The 20870-nt window shown below is 37.8% G+C and overlaps 1 protein-coding gene across 1 annotated transcript in view; it reads left to right on the top strand.

Annotated features, from left to right (window-relative positions):
• Positions 1-20870, top strand: part of MAP3K2 (mitogen-activated protein kinase kinase kinase 2) — a 90603-nt gene that overhangs the window by 28691 nt on the left and 41042 nt on the right. The window contains exon 2 of the mRNA XM_007964615.3: positions 17073-17134. Within this exon, the coding sequence (XP_007962806.1) occupies positions 17128-17134 (7 nt within the window). The 5' untranslated portion in view covers positions 17073-17127. The remainder of the gene's footprint in view (positions 1-17072; positions 17135-20870) is intronic.

Here is a 20870-nt window from a genome sequence, read left to right on the forward strand (position 1 = left end):
TATTTCTGAGGACTCTGTTCTGTTCCATTGGTCTGTATCTCTGTTTTGGTACCAGTATACACCATGGAATACTATGCAGCCATAAAAAGGATGAGTTTGTGTCCTTTGTAGGGACATGGATGCAGCTGGAAACCATCATTCTTAGCAAACTATCACAAGAACAGAAAACCAAACACTGCATGTTCTCACTCATAGGTGGGAACTGAACAATGAGATCACTTGGACTCGGGAAGGGGAACATCACACATCGGGGCCTATCATGGGGCGGGGGGCGGGGGGGGGGGAGGGATTGCATTGGGAGTTATACCTGATGTAAATGACGAGTTGATGGGTGCTGATGAGTTGATGGGTGCAGCACAGCAGCATGGCACAAGTATACATATGTAACAAACCTACACGTTATGCACATGTACCCTAGAACTTAAAGTATAATAATAATTAAAAAAAAGGAAAAAAAAAGAATATTCACTGTTGCATTATTCATAAAAAAAAAAAAACTTAAACGTTTAACTTCCATAGCAATCTTGAGATGCTATTATGCCATAAATCTCCATATTACAAGTAAGGAAATCAAGGCAAAGAAAGATTAAGTCATTTGCCCGAGGTCACACACCTGGTAAGCGGCAAATGCCGATTTCAGTCCCAAGCAGTCTGGTTCCAACGTCTGAGCTCTCCTTGCTGTCTTTATTTTTGTAGGTAACGTGACCCATTGAGAGAGAAAGTATGGATGAGTAAGAAGGGATCTGTTAAAAATTACAAATATGTTGTCTGTGTAATACCTTAAAGAGGAGAAAAATCAGTCTGCTGCTTAGAGTTGAATATTGCCTTTAACTCCGACTGTTTGGAGGAAGAGAAGAAAGCTGACATCTGTTAAATAAGATGTTAGGTGTTATATATTATCTTATTCAGCACTTAAAGCAAACCTGTCAGATAGTCTCTTCTATTTTCATTTCACAAACAAGGACATGGGTTTGTAATAGCTGAGAGTCACCTGTAACTACCGCTAAGTTTTGAACCCAGGTCCCTGTGTGACTCTAAAACATTCTGCAACAATACTTTGTGTCCTAAGGAAATATTAAAAACTCAAATTTATTTGCCAGATAAACTACACAGTCTTTTGAAATATGCAAGAAATGATAAAACATTTGATCAACTAAAAGACCTTTAAAAACTTGATAAGAGAAAGGAAGCAAATACATCCCAAATGTGATAATTACTAGGACCACAGGGACCACTAGATGAAAATTAGATTTTTCTCTGCCTTTCTGAGGATGTGCAGGCCTGTTTACAGATGACTGCCACTTTATGTGGCGTGTGATCATTCAACCAATTTGAGATTACATATGTGGTATGGCTGTTAAGTTATTAAAACGTAACCAAATTTATTGCATCTATGGAAGTATTATTTCCTTTATTCATTCTAGGAGGCTCTATATTGTTGCTCTTATATTACTTTAAAATGTTGGGAGAACACTTTTAAAATTCCCTTTAAATTTGATTTTTGGTTTTTTTTTGAGACGGAGTCTCGCTCTGTCTGTTGCCCAGGCTGGAGCGCAGTGGTGCAATCTCCACGCACTGCAACCTCTGCCTCCCAGGTTCAAGAGATTCTCCTGCCTCAGCCTCCTGAGTAGCTGGGACTACAGGTGCCCGCCACCTTGCCCAGCTAATTTTTTGTATTTTTAGTAGAGATGGGGTTTTACCATGTTAGCCAGGATGGTCTCGATCTCCTGACCTTGTGATCCGCCCACCTTGGCCTCCCAGAGTGCTGGGATTACAGGCTTGAGCCACTGCGCCCGGCCTAAATTTGAATTTTATAAGGTTTTGAGTAAATAATAAGGTACAAAGTTCAAAATGTTTGAAAAGATACACAGTGAAAGGTCTCAGAACCCTCTCCTCTCTTCCTTTTACCTGCAATCACCCAGTGTTTCTCAGAGGTGACCAATGTTATGTGGCAAATACTTCTTTGAAATTATCTTCAGAACTTTTGAATACTTGCAATTAGGATATATGTAACCAATGATGACAGATTTGACTTTATTTTTTAAAAAGTCAGTTCATTTACAGTCTGGCAAATAAAGGAATCACCGGTTTAAGTAATACTGTTTTTAAAAATTGAAAGCAAAGATGTCTGCAGGGTAATGAGATTCGTGGTATGATTCATAAATTGGCCTAAAATCAATGATCAGAGTTGCAGAGGTAGTAGCGTTACAGAATCATTTAAAAAAATAAGTTGATTGAGATAATTAACATACAATAAACTGCACATCTGAAGTATATAATTATAGTAAATTTTGACATATGTATATAACTGTCAAACTGTCACCTCTAGTTTTGGTAGTTAGGATAGCGAACATATTCATCATCTCTGAAAGTTTGTTCAGTCTGTTTTGTAATTAATCACTATGTTGCCTCTATCCATTGTTCCTAGATAACCAATGATCTATTTTTTTTTTTTTTTTTTCTTTTTACACCAGTGGTCTGCTTTCTGTTACCATAAATTAGTTTGTCTTTTCTAGAATTGTATATAAATGGGGTCATGCAGTGTATATGTGCACTGTTTTTGAAGTGGGGAAGAGTCTGGCTTCTTTCAGCATAATTATTTTTGAGATTCATCCATATTATTGCATGTATCAATAGTTTATTTCTGTTTATTACTGAATATTGTTTATTCCACTGTATGGCTGTACCACAATTTCTTTAACCATTTACCTGGTGATGGACATTTGGCTTTCCACTTTTGTGCTATTACAAATAAATCTGCTAAGAATATTTGTGTACTAGTATATTCATGTGGACGTATGCTTTCTTTTTCTTGAGTAAATACCTAGGCATGAATGGGTGGGTCATATGGTAGGTGTATCAGTCCATTTTCACACTGCTGTAAAGAAATACCTGCGACTAGATAATTTGTAAAGAAAAGAGGTTTAATTGGCTCACGGTTTCTGCAGACTTTATAGGAAGCATGATTTTGGCATCTGCTCAGCTTCTGAGGAGGCCTCAGGAAACCAAAATCATGGTGGAAGGTGAAGGGGGAGCCAGCACTTCACATGGCCAGAGCGGGAGGAAGAGAGACGGGGTGGTGCCCCTTACCTATCCAGATCTCAGGAACACTCTCAGGAGAACAGCACTAGAGGGATGGTGCTAAACCATTAGAAACCACCCGCATGATTCAGTCACCTCTCACCAGGCTGCAGCATATTGGGGCTTACATTTCAACATGAGATTTCGGTGGAGACACAGATTTAAACCATGTCAGTAGCTGTATGTTTACCTTTGTAAAAAATTACCAAACATTTCTAAAGTGATTGTACCACTTGACACTCACCAAGCAGTGTATGATGTTTTAGTTGTACAGCATCCTTGCCAACACTTCAGATGACCAGTCTTTTCAAGTCTAGTTTTGTTTCTTTCTCTTTTTGAAAGTGAAAAGAAGGGAAGTTTATTTTTTTGAGCAGTTTTAGGTTTATGGAAAAATTGAGTGGAAAGTAGGGAGTTCTCATATATACTGTCAGCCTTGTAACTCCCCTCCTAGTTTCCCGTTATTAACATCTTGCATGAGTGTCATACATTTGTTAATTGGTGATGAGCCAATAATGAGGCATTATTGTAAACTAAAGTCCATAGCTTACATTGTAATTAACTCTGTTGTACCTTCTGTGGGTTTTGACAGATGAAGTATAATGATGTATATCTGCTATTACAATATCATACAGAAGGATTTCACTGCCCTAAAAAATCCTCTGTGGTCCACCTGTTCATCCCTGTTCCCCTCCTCCTGAATGCCTGGCAGCCACTGATCTTTTTACTGTCTCCATAGTTTTGCCTTTTCTGAAGTGTTATATAGTTGGAATCAATAGTACGTAGACTTTTTTTTTTTTTTTTTTTTTTTTTAAAGACAGGCTGGAGTGCAGTGGTGGAATCTTGGCTCACTGCAACCTCTGCTTCCCAGGTTCAGGTGATTCTTCTGTCTCAGCCACCCAAGTAGCTGGAACTATATTTTTAGTAAAGACAGGTTTTGTCGTATTGGCCAGGCTGGTGATCTGCCTGCCTTGGCCTCCCAAAATGCTGGGATTACAGGTGTAAGCTACTGTGCCCAGCCTCAGATTGGATTCTTTCACTTAGTAATAAGCATTAAAGATTCCTTTATGTCTTTTCTGTGACTTGATAGTTCTTAATATTCTGTCATATGGATATACCACACTTTCTCTGCTCACTTTCTTAAGGACATCTTGTTTCCAAGTTTTGGCAATTATGAATAAAGCTGCTAATAAAACTCATGCACAGGTTTTTGTGTACATACAAGTTTTTTACTCATTTTGGTAAATATCAAGCATGATTACTGGTTCATATGGTAAGAGTACGTTTAGTTTTGTAAGAAACTGCCAAACTGTTTTCCAAAGCGGTTGTACCATTTGACATTCTCAACAGTAGTGCCTGAGCATTTTAGTTGCACGGTATCCTTGCCGACACTTTGGATGGCTAGTCTTTTGTAATCTTGTGGTTTCGATTTGCATTTTCATGATGACTTATGATATTGAGCATCCTATCTTACTGAGCATGGCTTAATTTGCCGTCCTTATGTCTTTTTGGTGAAGTGTGTGTCCTACTGTTATGTTTGTTTGTTTGTCTTTTTTTGTTGGGTTGTAAGAGTACTTTACACATTCTAGATACAAATATTTTGTCAGGTGTGTGTTTAGTACATGTTTTCTCCTAGTCTGTGGCTTGTGTTTTTATTTTTTTAATGGTATTTTTTGAAGGGTAAACATATTTTTGAAGTTCAATGCATTTTATTCTTTTAAGATAAGTACTGTACTTTTTGCTCTTCGAAAGACACCATTAAAAAATGCAAAGAAATCTTTGCCAAAGTCAAGATCATCATATTTTTTTCTACAAGTTTTATAGTTTTAGCCCTTATATGTAGGTTCATGATCTATTCTGAGTTAGTTTTTGTATGTGATGAGGTAAGAGCTGAGTTATTGAGCTGTTGTACCACAATGTATAGAAAAGATCCTTTTGCCATTGAATAGCCATAGCCCTTTAAAAACATTAACTGGCCATGTATATATGGGTCTGTTTCTAGATAATCCGTTTCATTAACCATTTATCTACCTGTATGCCAATAACACACTGTCTTGATTATTATAGCTTTATAACAAGTCTTGAAGTTACATAATTTAAGTTCTCTTTCTTCTTTTTCAAACTTGTTTTAGAATTTCTAGGTCCTTCACATTTCTTATTCTGTCCTGTTCTATTCTTCTATATTCAGGAGGGTCTCCCTCCCTCGCCCAGCCTGGTGTGCAGTGGCGCGATCTTTGCTCACTGCAGCCTCGAACTCCTGGGCTCAGGGGTCCTCCTGCTTCAGCTTCCTGAGTAATTGGGACTACAGGAATATGCCACCATGTTGTCATGTACAAAATATTGATTTCAATATCAGTATATTTTTTAATTTTAATTTTTTTGTCGATATGAGTTCTTGCTATGTTGTCCAGACTGTCAATGTAAATTTTACAATCAGCTTTTCAGTTTTCACAGTATTGCCTGCCAGGAGTATTTGAGATTTCATTGAATCTGTTTATCAATATGGAGTGAATTACCATTGTAACAACACTGAGTCTTCTGATCCATGAACATGGCATTTTGTTCAATTTATAGGTCTTTGATTTCTCTTAGCATTGTTTTCTAGTCTTTCAGTTAAAGATCTTGCCGTTCTTTTGTCAAACTTCTTTTGAAAAATGTCTGTTCACGTCCTTTGCCCATGTTTTAATGGGATTATTATTTGTGTGTGTGTGAAGTTTTCTGAATTCCTTTTGGGTTCTGGATATTAGTCCCCATTGGATGTATAGTTTGCTAATATTTTTCCCTACTCTGTACGTTGTCTGTTTACTATGTCGATTATTTCTTTTGTGTAGAAGCTTTTTAGTTCAACTGAGTCCCATTCCTCTATTTTTGTTTTTGTTGCCTATGCTTTTGAGGTTTTAGTCACAAATTATTTGCCTAGACCAATGTCCAAAAGAATTTTCCCTAGGTTTTCTTTTAGTAATTTGATAATTTCACACCTTACATTTAGGTTCTTTTTTTTTTTTTTTTTTTTTTTCCTGAGATGGAGTCTCGCTCTGTCGCCCAGGCTGGAGTGCGGTGGCGCGATCTCAGCTTACTCCAAGCTCCGCCGCCTCCCGTGTTCACGCCATTCTCCTGCCTCAGCCTCCCGAGAAACTGGGACTACAGGTGCCCGCCACCACGCCCGGCAAATTATTTTTGTATTTTTAGTAGAGACGGGGGTTTCACCGTGTTCGCCAGGATGGTCTTGATCTCCTGACCTCATGATCCGCCCGCCTCAACCTCCCAGAGTGCTGGGATTACAGGCGTGAGCCACCGCGCCCGGCCACATTTAGGTTCTTAATCCATCTGGAGTTAAGTTTTGTATACGGTGAGACATAATGACTCAGTTTCATTCATCTGCACGTGATAGTCCAATTTTCCCAACACCATGATTGAAAAATGACACGCCTGTAATCCCAACACTTTGAGAGGCCAAAGTGGGAGGATCACCTGAGGCCAAGAGTTTGCAACCAGCCTGAGCAACAGTGATATGCTGTCTTTAAAACTAAAAATAAAAAGTTAGACTAATAAAAAATTAGCCTCAGCCAGGCTCACATGTTCTTTAGCATTTTTTTTAGCCATAAATAATTTTAAAATTAAGGTTTATACATTTTTTAGACATAATGCCATTGCACACTTAATAGACTACAGTATATTGTAAACATAGCTTTATATGCACTGCGAAACTAAAAAAAGAAAAAGAAATGCATTTTTTTTGTTTGTTTTTTTTTTTTTTTTTGAGACGGAGTCTCGCTCTGTTGCCCCAGGCTGGGGTACAGTGGCTGGATCTCAGCTCACTGCAAGCTCCGCCTCCCAGGTTTAGGCCATTCTCCTGCCTCAGCCTCCCCAGTAGCTGGGACTACAGGCGCCCGCCACCTCGCCCAGCTAGTTTTTTGGATTTTTTAGTAGAGACGGGGTTTCACCGTGTTAGCCAGGATGGTCTTGATCTCCTGACCTCGTGATCCACCCGTCTCGGCCTCCCAAAGTGCTGGGATTACAGGCTTGAGCCATCGCGCCCGGCCAAGAAATGCATTTTGTAAGGCTATAGCTGTGATCAGATTCTTCTGATCTATCGGAAAAAAGTAAACTGAAAAGCTATCGGGAGGACCCGCTCCCAGTGGTTCTGTGGGTTCTTTCTATTTGCTAAGTGTCTCGGCTGGTTTGAGAAATAAAGGGAATGAGCACAAGAGAGAGAAATTTAAAGCTGGGTGTCGGGGGAGACATCACATGTAGGCAGGATCCGTGATGTTCCTCGAGCCGTAAAACCAGCAAGTTTTTATTAGCGATTTTCAAAAGGGGAGGGAGTGCATGAATAGGGTGTTGATCACAGAGATCACATACTTCACAAATCAATAAAATATCACAAACCAAATAAATGGAGGCAGGGCGAGATCACAGGACCCACTGGATGAGGCGAAATTAAAATTGCTAATGAAGTTTCGGGCATGCATTGTTGTTGATAACATCTTATCAGGAAACAGGGTTTGAGAGCAGATAACCTGTCTGACCAAAATTTATTAGGTGGGAATTTCCTCATCCTAATAACGCCCAGGAGCCTACAGGAGACCAGGGCTTATTTCATCCCTTTGGCTTGGACCATAAAAGATGCATGCTTCTAACGGGGCCGTTTATAGGCCTACCTTCAGGGCTCATTTTCTTCCTCAGGGATGTTTCTTGCAGAGAAAAAGAATTCAGTGATATTTCTCCTATTTGCTTTTGAAAGAGGAGAAATATGGCTCTGTTCCGTCTGGCTCACCGGTGGTCAGAAGTCTTATCTCTGGTGTTCCCTGAACATTGCTGTTATCCTGTTTTTTCAAGATGTCCAGATTTCATATTGTTCAAACACACATGCTCTACAAACGATTTGTGCAGTTGACACAATCATCACAGGGTCCTGAGGCGACATATATCCTCCTCAGCTTACAAAGAAGATGACGGGGTTAAGAGATTAAAGTAAAGACAGGCATAGGAAATCACAAGGGTATCGATTGGGGAAGTGATAAGTGTCCATGAAATCTTCACAATTTATGTGCAGAGATTACGGTAAAGACAGGCGTAAGAAATTATATAAGTATTAATTTGGGGAACTAATAAATGTCCATGAAATCTTCACAATTTATGTTCTTCTGCCGCGGCTTCAGCCGGTCCCTCTGTTCGGGGTCCCTGACTTCCTGCAACAAAAACCTTCTGGAAAGGATTCATCATTCTAGGTGCCATTAAGAACATTGGTGATTCATGGGAGGAGGTCAAAAAATTATCGTTAACAGGAGTTTGAAAGAAGCTCATTCCAGCCCTCATAGACAACTTTGAAGGGGTTCAAGACTTCAGTGGAGGGAGGAGCTACAGATTTGGCAGAAACAGAAAAAGAGCTAGAATTACAAGTGGAGCCTGAAGATGTGACTGAATTGCTGCAATCTCATAAAACTGGAGTGCATGCGAAGTTGCTACTTATGGGTAAGCAAACAAAGTGACTTCTTGAGGTGGAATCTACTCCTGGTGAAGATGCTGTGAACATGGTTGAAATGACAACAAAAGATTTAGAATGTTACATAAACTTAGTTGGTAAAGCAGCAATAAGCAACTCAGTTGATAAAGGGTTTGAGAAGATTGATTCCAATTTTGAAAAAGGTTCTGTGGTGGGTAAAATGTTGTCAAACAGCATCGAATGCTAGAACAAAATCTTTCATGTGAAGAAGAGTCAATTAACACAGCAAACTTCACTGTTGTCTTATTTTAAGAAATTGCCTTAGTCACCCCAACCTTCAGCAACCACCACCACCCTTATCAGTCAGGAGCCATCAACATGGAGGCCCTCTAGTGGCAGAAAGATTACAACTCTGAAGGCTCAGATGTTCTTTAGCATTCTTTTAGCAATAAGTAATTTTTAATTAAGGTATGTACATTGGTTTTTTTAGACATAATGCCATTGCACACTTAACAGACTGCACATTATTGTAAACATAACTTTTATACGCATTGGGAAACAAAATTCACTTTATCATGATGTTTGCTTATTGCCATCATCTGTAACTGAACCTGCAGTATCTCTGAGGTATACCTTTAATGATGATGATTTCTGTCTTCTGGCTTGCATTACTCCTGATGAGAAAGTCTGTTGTCATCCTATTGCTATTGTCTTTTCAGCAGTTTGTGATGTACCTTGGTAAAGTGTTTTTCAAGTTTTTTGTGCCTTGGGTTCATAGAGAGTTTTGGATCTTTGGGTTTATAGTTTCTGTCAAATTTCAAACAGTTATGGCATTTCTTCAAGTATATATTCTATCTTACCCTGCTGTCATTTGGGGACTTCAGCTGAATGTATATTGGGTTCCTTTCAGCTTGTCTTAATGCCCACTTAGGCTCTGTTCATTTTTTTTGTAGTTGTTTATTTGTTTGATTTTTTGTCATTTTTATTATTGTGTTTACTAATCTTTGTTCTCCAATATCTGATTTACTGTTGTTTATTTCATTCAGTGTAATTTTCATCTTAGGCATTGTATTTTTTTATCTGTAAAAATTTCATTTAAAAAACATCTTCCATGCCTGTACAAAACATCTTCTGTCTATCTGCCTGAACATACGGAATATAGCTGTGACAGTTGTACTGATTCTATCATTTGTGTCTTATCTGGGTCTGTTATTATTAGTTGACTGGCTCACATTTTCCTGCCTCTCTTCATATGTGGTACTTTTTGATTCAATACCATGTATTATGGGTTCTACCTTGTTGGGCACTGGACATTTTTGCATTCTTACATGTTTTGGGAGGCAGTTGAATTACTTGGAAACAGATCCTTTGCGTCTTGCTCTTAAGTTTCATTAGGTAGAACCAGAGCAGCATTTAGTTTAGCATAAATTTTTTCTACTTTTGAGACCACACCTTTGTGAGTACACTACCCAGTGTCCTGTGAATTTTGAGGTTTTCCAGTCTGACAGTCTGACAATCATGATGAAATTTGTATGTGAAAGAGACAAAATCAGAGAGTCCTTGCCAGATCCTTACCTCAATTATCTCACTAAATCAGGAGGTATATTTGGCTATGTGTAATAAATCCAAGGGGTTACCAAATGAGGGATTTGCTTTTATCTTATAATCATTCTGAAGACTTGAGGTAGTCATCATGTACTCTATTTTAACTTACTGCTTTGCCATCCTAAGCATGTGGCCAAGGATTAAAATATCTAACAAATAGTTTTATGTAATTGGGAATTTGAAGCTTAGCTCTGTCTAGATTGGAGATACAGATTTGAGGGTTAGTTTATAGGTGATATTTCTTCAACAGACTCAATAGAATGAAAAGAGCAGTAGTGCAAGAATGAAACTTCAAATGGCCCAAGCATTTACTAGCCAGGCAAGGAAAAAGAGATTCTGAAGCCCACTCAGGTGAGATGTGGGAAGTGGGGTGGAGAATGGAGAATCGTGAGAGTGCATTGCCATGGAAGCTGTAATGGATATTTATGTTTTTAGCCTACCAGTACTTAAACAGCCTTCTTTTTTGCTGTTGTTGGTTGTTTGTTTTTTGTAGTGGTGGGGATGGCATCATCCATTGTGTTAGTCTTGGTGGAAGCAGCAGCGTTCTGTAGTATAACCTTTGCTATAGTAGAATATGACATCAAGAAGTAGGGAAGTTGGCTGGGCATGGTGGCTCACGCCTATAATCCCAGCACTTTAGGAGGCCAAGGCAGGTGGATTGCTTGAGCCCAAAAGTTCAAGACCAACCTGGGCAACATAGCAAAACCCTGTCTCTACAGAAAATACAAAAATGAGCTGTCTATGGTGGTGGGTAACTATAGTACCAGCACTTGGGGGGCTGAGGTGGGAGTATCACTTGAGCCCAGGAGGTCAAGGCTGCAGTGAGCCGTGATTGTGCCACTGCATTCCAGCCTGGGTGACAAAGCAAGACCCTGTCTCAAAAAAGAAAATAAAAAAACAAGAAGTAGGGAAGTCAAGATTATATGAAGTAAGCCATGGCAGGGACTTTGGAATTTATTCAAAGTGTTACAAGAAACTACCAGTACTTTCTGACAGAGAGCATTAACATTCTCTTACTTTTTAAAAGGATAATCCTTATTGCTGTATGGAAAATGAGTTATATTAGAGTTTGGAGTAAAATCAAGTTCATCAGATATGAAACTATTTCAGTAATCCATGCAAGAGATGATTATGGCTTGGAGTAGTGATACATATTTTAAGGAAAAGCTAATGGGATTTGCTGGTGGATTGGAATATAAGGTGAGAGCATGGGAGGAATCCAAGCTATCCCAAAATTTTTGTTTTGAGCAATTGGAAAAATAGAGATGCTTCTTGATAGAGAAGACTAGAGAAGAATAGATTTTTTAAAAATATATTGTTTTTTAAATTTTTTTCTTCTGAAATAATTTTAAGTTCCAGAAGTTGCAAAACAAGTATAAAGAAATTTGTTTTGATTATTTGAGAGTAACTTGCTAACATGAGACTCCATCACCCCTGAACATTTTAGTTTGTAATTGCTATCAATAAGGACATTTTCCTACATATCCAGAATCCAACTGTCAAAATCAGGAGGTTAACCCTGATAGAATTATATCATCTAATCCACAGAAACCATTCAAGTTTTGCCAGTAGTCCCAATAATGCTCATTTTAGGAAAATAATTCAATCAGGATTATAATTTGCATTTAGTTGTTGTGTCTTTTTGATGCATTTCAATCCAGAACAGCCATAACGTTTCCTTGACTTCCATGATCTCGACAGTTTTGAGGTTTACAGAGCAGTTGATTCTTAGACTGTTCCTCAATTGGTATTTGTCTAATGCTTCCCTATGAATCAATTCAGGTTATCAGTTTTTGGCAGCAATATCACAGAGGTGATGTGGTATTCTCAGTGTATCTTACCAGGTGGCACTTTTTTTTAATTTTTAAAAATTGAGGAAGTCAGGCCAGTTAGGTACATGATTTTAATTTGCCTGTTACTGGTGATCTTAACGTGGATCACTTGACTAAGCTTTTTTTTTTTTTTCTTTTTTTGTCTGCTGGGTTTCTACACTAAAAAAGGTACTCTTTTTTTTCCTTTGAAAAATGTGTGGAAATGATTATTTTTTGGAGATGGTATGTTAAAATTGAGTAACTCATTCCTCATCACACTTTTCATCCACTAGTTTTAGCATTCGTTGATTTTTCTTGGTTGAATTATTACTTGATTATTTCTATTGATGATTGCTGAATGGTGGGCTTTCTAATTTTATTACATTCATTAGTTGACATTCTACCATAAGAAAAAGCTTTCTCTTCCTCCCATTGTTGATTTATTTGTTTATCTTTGTTTTTATGGACTCACGGTTTTCTTTTCTTTTTTTTTTTTTTTGGTTTCAGGAGATGGGATCTTGCTATGTTGTCCTGGTGGGCTACAAACTCCAGGGCTGAAGTGATCCTCTTGCCTCAGTCTCCTGAGTAGCTGAGATTACAGCTATTGTGCCCAACTTCACTGTTTCATTGTTTTTTATTCAGTGGGCCCGTAATCCAACATTTTTATTTTGATGTTCAAATTGTCCCATATTTGGTTAGTGGAATCCCTTTCAAGCTGTGCCTGTGGCCTTTTGACATGTCCCCATAGTCTTTATGTACTTTCTTTCTGGTTCAGTGAGATGTTTTAGGCTCATTTTGCAATTACCTCCTGTAAATCAGCTATATCTCAGCCATATTCTGGTTCCTCTGCCATCCATTGGGGATTGGTACTTACAGACATCTGGGCAGCAAGGCAAAACTCCATCTCTACAGAAAATTAGCTGGGCATGGTAGCAAACACTATAGGCTGAGGTGGAAGAATTGCTTAAGCCCGGGAGGTTGAGGCTGCAGTGAGCCGTGATAGTACCACTGCACATCAGCCGGGGTGACAGTGCAAGACCGCGTCTCAAAAGACAAAACAAAATCACCTGAAAAATTTGGTTGAGAATTTAAATTTTTATTGAAAGAGAATATACTAGATAAAACTTCCACAACCAGTTTGTGACTTTCTCTATGTGCATATGTATGGTCAGAGAATTTCCTATTCCAGCTCACTGTTTCCTCAAAAGGTAAATTGGAGTGATACGGTATTATGGAAAGTTTACTTGAGTAAGAAATAAGAAACAGGTATTCAAGTCTTAGCTTTGTCCAACTTTATAAGTTATATTATCTTTTTGGCCATCAGATTTTAAAATAAGATATTTAGACTAGATGTTTTCTTCTCAGCTGTTTAAAATTTAGTCTTATATTTGTCTTGATTAAAAGTCCTAAAAACTGAGGTAATATAGTGCTTGCCCTTGAAATGGGACTGATTGGCATGAGGAATGGAGCACTTTCTCAAGGCCGGGCTGGGTGGCTCACACCTGTAATCCTAACACTTTGAGAGGCCAAGGCGGGAGGATTGCTTGAGCCCAGGAGTTTGAAACCAGCCTGGGCAAACACAGTGAGATGGATTTTAGATGCTGAACCAACCTTGATTTTGTTGGATATATCCCAAATGTGCATGTTATATAATTTTGTTTTTTAATGTTCTCGGTTAGGTTTGCTAGTATTTTATTGAGATTTTTGCATCTATTTGTGAGATATTGATCTTTAGTTTTCTCATCTTGTGATAGCTTTGTCTGGTTTTGGTATTGGAGTAATACTGGCTTCACAATGAATTGGAAAGTGTTCCTTTTTTTTTGTGGAACCATTTTTGTAAATTCTGTAAATGTTTGAAGCGATGTGGTCCAGGGCTTTTATTTGTGAGAAATTTTTCATTTCTCGTTTAGTCTTTTTATAGGTCTGTTCAAATTCTTAATTTCTTCTTGATGAGTCAGTTTTGGTAGTTTCTTTCTACCAAATTTGTCTGTGTCATCTAAGTCATCCAATTTGTTGATGTACAATTGTTAATAGTATTCCCTTATCCTTTTTATTTCTGAAAGGTTGGTGTAATGCTCCCTTTTTAATTCTTGAATTTGATTATTTGTGTTTTGCTGCTGCTGCTTTTGATTAGTCTAGCTAAAAGTTTATTAGTTTTGTTGATCTTTCCAAAGGGCCAATTTTTGTTTTATTGATTTTTTAAAATTTCAGTGGTGTTTTTATTTTCTACTCCCTATTCCTTTAGCTTGTTTCAGATTTAAATTGTTCATCATCTTCTAGTATTTTAAGGTCAAAGGTTAGGTTATTGATTTGACATCTTTCTGGTTTGTCAATATAAATATTTACAGTTATAAATTTTATCTTTCGATGCATCCAGTAAGTTTTGGTTTATTGTGTTTTCATTTTCATTTATCTCAAAGTATTTTCTAATTTTCCTTATGCCTTCTGTTGACCCACTGATTATTTTTGAGTATGTTTTTTAATTTTCACATATTTGTGAATTTTCCAGATTTCCTTATGTTACCAATTTCTGATTTCATTGCATTGTTGTCAGGAAACACACTTTGTGATTTCAGTCCGTATAGTTACTGAGATTTGTTTTATTACCTACTATTTGGTCTGTCTTGGAAATGTTCTATATGTATTTGAGAAGAATGTATATTCTGCTGTTTTGAGGTTGATTTTCCTGTAGGTGTCTGTTAAGCCTAGTAGTTTTATAGTGTTGTACAAGTCTTGTATTTCCTCATTGATTTTCTGTCTACTTATTTTATCCGTTATTGAATAGCAGGGCATCGAAATCTCCAACTTTTATTTTTGAATTGTGTGTTTCTTCCTTGAATTTTATACTTTTTTGTTTTGTGTATTTTGCGATTATGTTGTTAGGTGCATATAAGTTTATAATTGCTGTATGTTTTTGATGTATTGGCTATCTTTTATTATAAAATGCCCTTTGTCACAACAATTTTTGTGTCATAATGTGTTTTGCCTGATAGTGGTATAGCCACTGCAGGTCTGTTTTGACTACTGTTTGCATGGTATATCTTTTTCTATCCTTTTGCTGTCAACCTATTTTGTCTTTGGATTTAAAGTGTGGACCAGGCATTGTGGTTCATAGTCCCAGCACTTAGGGAGGCCAAACTGGGAGGATCAGTTTAGCCCACAAGCTCGAGACCAGCCTAGGTAATCTGTACAAATCTTTTTTAAAAAATCAGCTGGGTGTGATAGTGTGCACCTGTGGTCCTATGTAATCGGGGGTGCTGAGGTGGGAGGATTGCTGGAACCTGGCAGATAAAGGCTGCAGTGAGCTGTGATCATGCCAGTGCACCTCAGCCTGGGAAAGAGAGCAAGACCCTGCCAAAAGAAGAAAGAGAGAAAGAGAGAGAAACAGAGAGAGAGAGAGAGAGAGAGAGAGAGAGAGAGAGAGAGAGAGAGAGAAAAGCGTGTCTGTTGTTCACAACATATTCGGGTCAAAATGTTTGGGACCAGAAGTTTTTTGGATTTTTTCATATTTTGTAATATTTGCATATACATAGTGAGGTATCTTGGGAATGGGACCCAAGTCTAAACATGAAATTCTTATGTTTCATATATATCTTACTCATATAGCTAAAGGTAATTTTATGTAATTTTTAAATTGTTTTTGAGACAGGGTCTCGCTGTGTCACACAGGCTGGAGTGCAGTGGTACAGTCATAGTTCACTGCAGCCTTGACCTCCCTGGCTCAAGCAGTCCTCACACTTTAGCCTTCCAATTACCTGGAACTATAGGCATGCACCACCACACCTGGCTTTTTTTTCTAATTCTTTTTTTTTTTTTGGTAGAAATGGGAGTCTCCCTGTGTTGCCCAAGCTGGTCTCAAACTCCTGGGCTCTCGTGATCCTCCCACCTTGGCTCCCCCAAATTGCTAGTATTATAAGTGTGAGCCACTGCACTAGCCAACAATATCTTAAGTAATTTTGTGTCTGAAACAAAGTTTCTATTTTATTACCCTTGTAGGCCTCTTGCATGGGGGAATTTGGGCATGCATGGAAAAGATAATATTGCAGTGGAAGGGGCTGGGAGGGTCTTTCTTCTCCTGGGGGATGCTGAATAAACTGTGAGTTGTGTATCTGCCTTTTGACTGTGACTTACCACATGAGGTCAGGTTTGTGGAATTTTCCATTCATAGTATCATGTTGGCACTCATCGTATATTTTTCATCTTATTTTCTAGTTGACCTGGGGATTACAGTTAACATCTTGTAATAACATAGTTTGAGTTAATATCAACTTAATTGCAATGGTATACAAACAGTTTTTTTTTTTTTTTAAGAATTTTTTTTTTTTTTTTAGGCAGTCTGACTGTATTGCCCAGACTGGAGTGCCACAGCTCACTGCAACCTCAACCTCCCAGGCCCAAGTGATCCTCCCACCTCAACCTCCCAAGTAGCTAGGACTGCAGGCATGCACTACTGCACCTGGCTAATTTTTTTATTTTTTGTATAGGTGGGATTTCGCCATGTTGGACAGGCTGGTCTCGAACTCTTGGGCTCAAGGAGTCCGCCTGCCTAGGCCTCCCAGAGTGCTGGGGGTGTGAGCTACTGTGCCTGGCCATAAACACCTTTCTTTTATGTAACTGTATCCTTTCCCTTTCCTGTGTACTGTAAATATTATATGAATTATATTATTATGTATTGTATACCCAGCAACACAGTTATAATGATTGCTTTATGTAGGTTTTTTCTTTTTAAACCAATGTATTAGTTTCCTATTGCTGCTTATATAGAAAAAGAGTTAATGTAGGGGCCTGATTGCTTATTTTTAGAAGGCCTGCTTAGGAGTCAGTCTTTGGCTGACGCCTGAGAACTTGGATTTCAGGAGGGTTCCTGCCTCTAACTGATAATGGTTTGTACAGACACTATGGTTTATGCTGAATACCTGCTTTTCTTCTGGGAGTCTGGAATTTTGCTATGTGTTAGGCGAGGGGGTGCCTACATGATCACCCTTCAATATAAAACACCTCCCCCCAGCGAAATGTGTAAAGTATTCATATTGTATATTTCTCATTAGTATTATTTATACTGTTTTTTTTTCTTTTCGTGGCTCGTTTTCTGTTTCTTTTTATTAATATGTTAATCTGTTTTATCTTCTAAGGCAATGCTGATGGGAGAACCATTTTCCTGATTTTCAAATTGTTGAGCTGTTTGCCATGATGGGTGAGTTCAAACTAAAAGCGTATTTCAGCTATAATTAAAGAATAGAATGGAAGTGAAAAAACTGTCTCTATTATGTGCTATTATAAACCTTTTTATAAATAAATTTTATGATATAGCAGATTTATGAAATGTTTTATATTTACTTAATAGACTTAATTAAAGTACTTTTTGTGTTGCTATAGTTTTAGAGTGATCATTTTATGCATAACACAGTAGGGACATTCAAAATAAACTGTTAAGATGTGTTGTGATTTGCTTAAAGTCTGATGGCAAGAGAGGAATCATAAGATTTTATTTTATGATTCATAGAGCAGCAAATCATTGGTGCTCAGGGATGATATGTTATACAACTCTTGGTTGTATATTGTGGTATAATGTTAGTTTAAAGAGACTAAAGTATGGGAATGGATTGTTTATGTTCAGTTTACGTATCATTTTGTTTTCCTCTTTACCTCCTTTTTGTTTTTTCCTTTTCTCCTTTGTGTTAAGGGTTCCAGCATGAGGCAGGGATTACACAGGAAGGCACTAGAAGGAAATGGAGTCATGAATGGCCTACCCTATCCTAAATCAAGAAAAATGGGACTGAGTAGTTAGATGCTGAATTTTGAAACTTAGACTGATCCTGGGATTTAATTCTGACATTTACTTGCCAGAGTTTGCCTTTATCACACATTTTCTACTTCTTGCTTAACAAAACAAATACACGCACGCGCACACACACACACACACCCCCCTCATGAAGAACTTATATTTGCCCATGTGGTGAAAGTGGGGGCTGGGACACTTTCACTGTGTGTCATTGTAGCAAGTTTGTAAGCTTAGACTTCACCTTCCTACTTTAAAATTTTTTCTTGCCGGGCGCGGTGGCTCAAGCCTGTAATCCCAGCACTTTGGGAGGCGGAGACGGGTGGATCACGAGGTCAGGAGATCGAGACCATCCTGGCTAACACGGTGAAACCCCGTCTCTACTAAATATTACAAAAAACTAGCCGGGCGAGGTGGCGGCGCCTGTAGTCCCAGCTACTCGGGAGGCTGAGGCAGGAGAATGGCGTGAACCCGGGAGGCGGAGCTTGCAGTGAGCCGAGATCTGGCCACTGCACTCCAGCCTGGGCGACAGAGCAAGACTCCGTCTCAAAAAAAAAAAAAAAAAAAAAAAAAATTTTTTTCTTCCACTTCCTCTTCTGTAGTCATGAGTATCAGTGCCCTCTTGTAGCCCAAATTGTCTACTCTAGTTAGCCTTACTTTCAGCTCCAAATTGGATGTACTTTTACTGAACTCCTTTCAACTTTCCATTTTGGCTGCTGTCACTTGTACTCTGTGTATCGATCAAATTTATTTTCGTCAGCCTCAAATAATACTGCTGTATAGAAGAGCAACAATCATTGCTTAAAAACATGTATAAAGGTAGTCACAGAACACCATGACAGATGTTTGAATTTTTGATTGAGGATGTTCTTCTGTTACTTATTTTTCAAATATCATGAATAAGCATATAAGGTATTTAATTCAGCATTTCTGATAAAAGATTTTTGAAAAAATTATTTTCCAAATATTTTTTGGTTTTATGCTTAATTGAATGTCCTTCCAACATGTGTCAGAAACCCATTGTACTTACCCATAAGTACATAAGTGAAACCGTGTCTCTACTAAAAATACAAAAAATTAGCTGGGCATGGTGGTGGGCGCCGGGAGTCCCAGCTACTCGGGAGGCTGAGGCAGGAGAATGGCATGAACCTGGGAGGCAGAGCTTGCAGTGAGCCGAGATCACGCCACTGCACTCCAGCCTGGGCAACAGAGTGAGACTCCATCTCAAAAAAAAAAAAAAAAGAAAAAGAAAAAAGAAATAAGTATATATAAATGTGATAATCAATTTTAGCCAAAGGTCCTCCCCCAAGGCTTTTGACATTGTAATATTAAGCATATAAAATTGTTTAAATTCAAATGTTTAGGTTTCTTCTAATAAAAATTAGAACAACATAGATAGAGTAAGAATTAGAGTTACCACTTTGGGAGGCCAAGGTGGGAGGATCACTTGAGCCCAGGAGTTTAAGACCAGCCTGGGCAATATAGTGAGACTCCATTTCTACAAAAAAAAATAAAAAAAGAATTACAGTTCTTCTGTCCCTAGTGTAGAATTAAGGATTTACTTTTTTTTTTTTTTGGGACGGATTCTCACTCTATTGCTCAGGGTGGAGTGCAGTGGCATGATCTCAGCTCACTGCAACCTCCGCCTTCTGGGTTCAAGTGATTATCCTGCCTTAGCCTCCTGAGTAGCTGGGACTACAGGTGCCTGCCACCATGCCCGGCTAAGTTTTGTATTTTTAGTAGAGACTAAAAGTAGGGTTTCACCATATTGGCCAGGCTGGTCTTGAACTCCTGACCTTGTGATCTGCCCCCCTTGGCCTCCCAAAGTGCTGGGATTACAGGCGTGAGCCATTGCGCCTGGCCAAGGATTTAACCTTCTTAAAGAAGGTCACATCAAATGCTTTTATTCCAGTTGAGATCGTTCTGAGCTTATTGATGGGTGCATCTATTGTGATTATATTGTACCTGTCTGTGGCTTGGTTACCTATTTGGCAAAACTAACATTATGATAAAACTTTATTTTATAAAAAATACTTGGTGAAGAATTATAAAATTTTCTCTTAACCTGGAAATATTAATAAATTAAACCAATAATAAAACCTTATAACCATTACTTTTAAATTTTAATATGCAAATAATTTCACTACAAAATAGAATATATGAAATGTTACTAAAAATTAGTAAATTACAGAAGTCAGCTATTTGTGTGTTTGAGAGACTATTAGGGCTATTGAATTGTCAGAATATTTTTAGTGATTCCCCTTGTAGGATATGACATGTTTTTTTACTACTCCAAGAACATAAGGTACTGCTCACCAAAATGGTTACATTTTAAAATATAAACTGTAAAGTCTCTTGATTCCTTTATTTACCATTTGTGATTATCGTTAGTAGAATTGATTTACTAGTGAAAAGAAATTAAGTTGTCCCTGACGTCTTCCAGAGAGCTTATAATTGGCATTACTGGCAGGCACATGCTTTTAGTCTCAGAAAGAAACAATTGGTATATTTAGAAGAGTCTAAAAGTTCATGTTCATGATCCTTTCTCTCAGTTTTATGGACTTGGTACTTTTTCTAAAGAAAGGAATTTTCTTACATTGTTACTGACCATGATCTTTAAATAGTCTGTTTTTAGTCTTGTCAAACCTTATGGTGAAGAAGTTTGAAAGAGCATTTCCAAATACAGTAGGCCAGTATTCACAGGTGAAGCTTTTCTTTGTTACTGACTCTTAAGTATTGATGAAAGGAAAAAAAAAAAAAAAAAAAAAAAAACTTCCAAAATTAAGTCTGTACTTTGGACATAAGTGCTAAGTAATAATATTTATACAAAGTTGTTTATTTTTTTTCCTCTACTTTTTAAAAGATTTTAGATATCTTGATGTTTTGTTTAGGAGACATAGAAAAGAATTCGTTTTAACAGGGCAGTTTTGACCTTATTCTAGGATATTAAATCAGTGGAAGAATCGGAATGACTTCATCTTGTCTATTAGTGTCACATGTGTGGACTAATGGTAGAGCTTGAGTCTATTGCAATTTTATTTTACCAAAAGGATAGGCATTAAAAATGTTTTAGATGGATTTTTATATGAAATTAATACATTCTCTACTTTAAATTTTATTATAAATTTTGTGTGATGTCTATACATGTTGA

Source organism: Chlorocebus sabaeus, chromosome 10, assembly GCF_047675955.1.
Source record: "Chlorocebus sabaeus isolate Y175 chromosome 10, mChlSab1.0.hap1, whole genome shotgun sequence".
NCBI classification, from domain to species: Eukaryota; Metazoa; Chordata; class Mammalia; order Primates; family Cercopithecidae; genus Chlorocebus; species Chlorocebus sabaeus.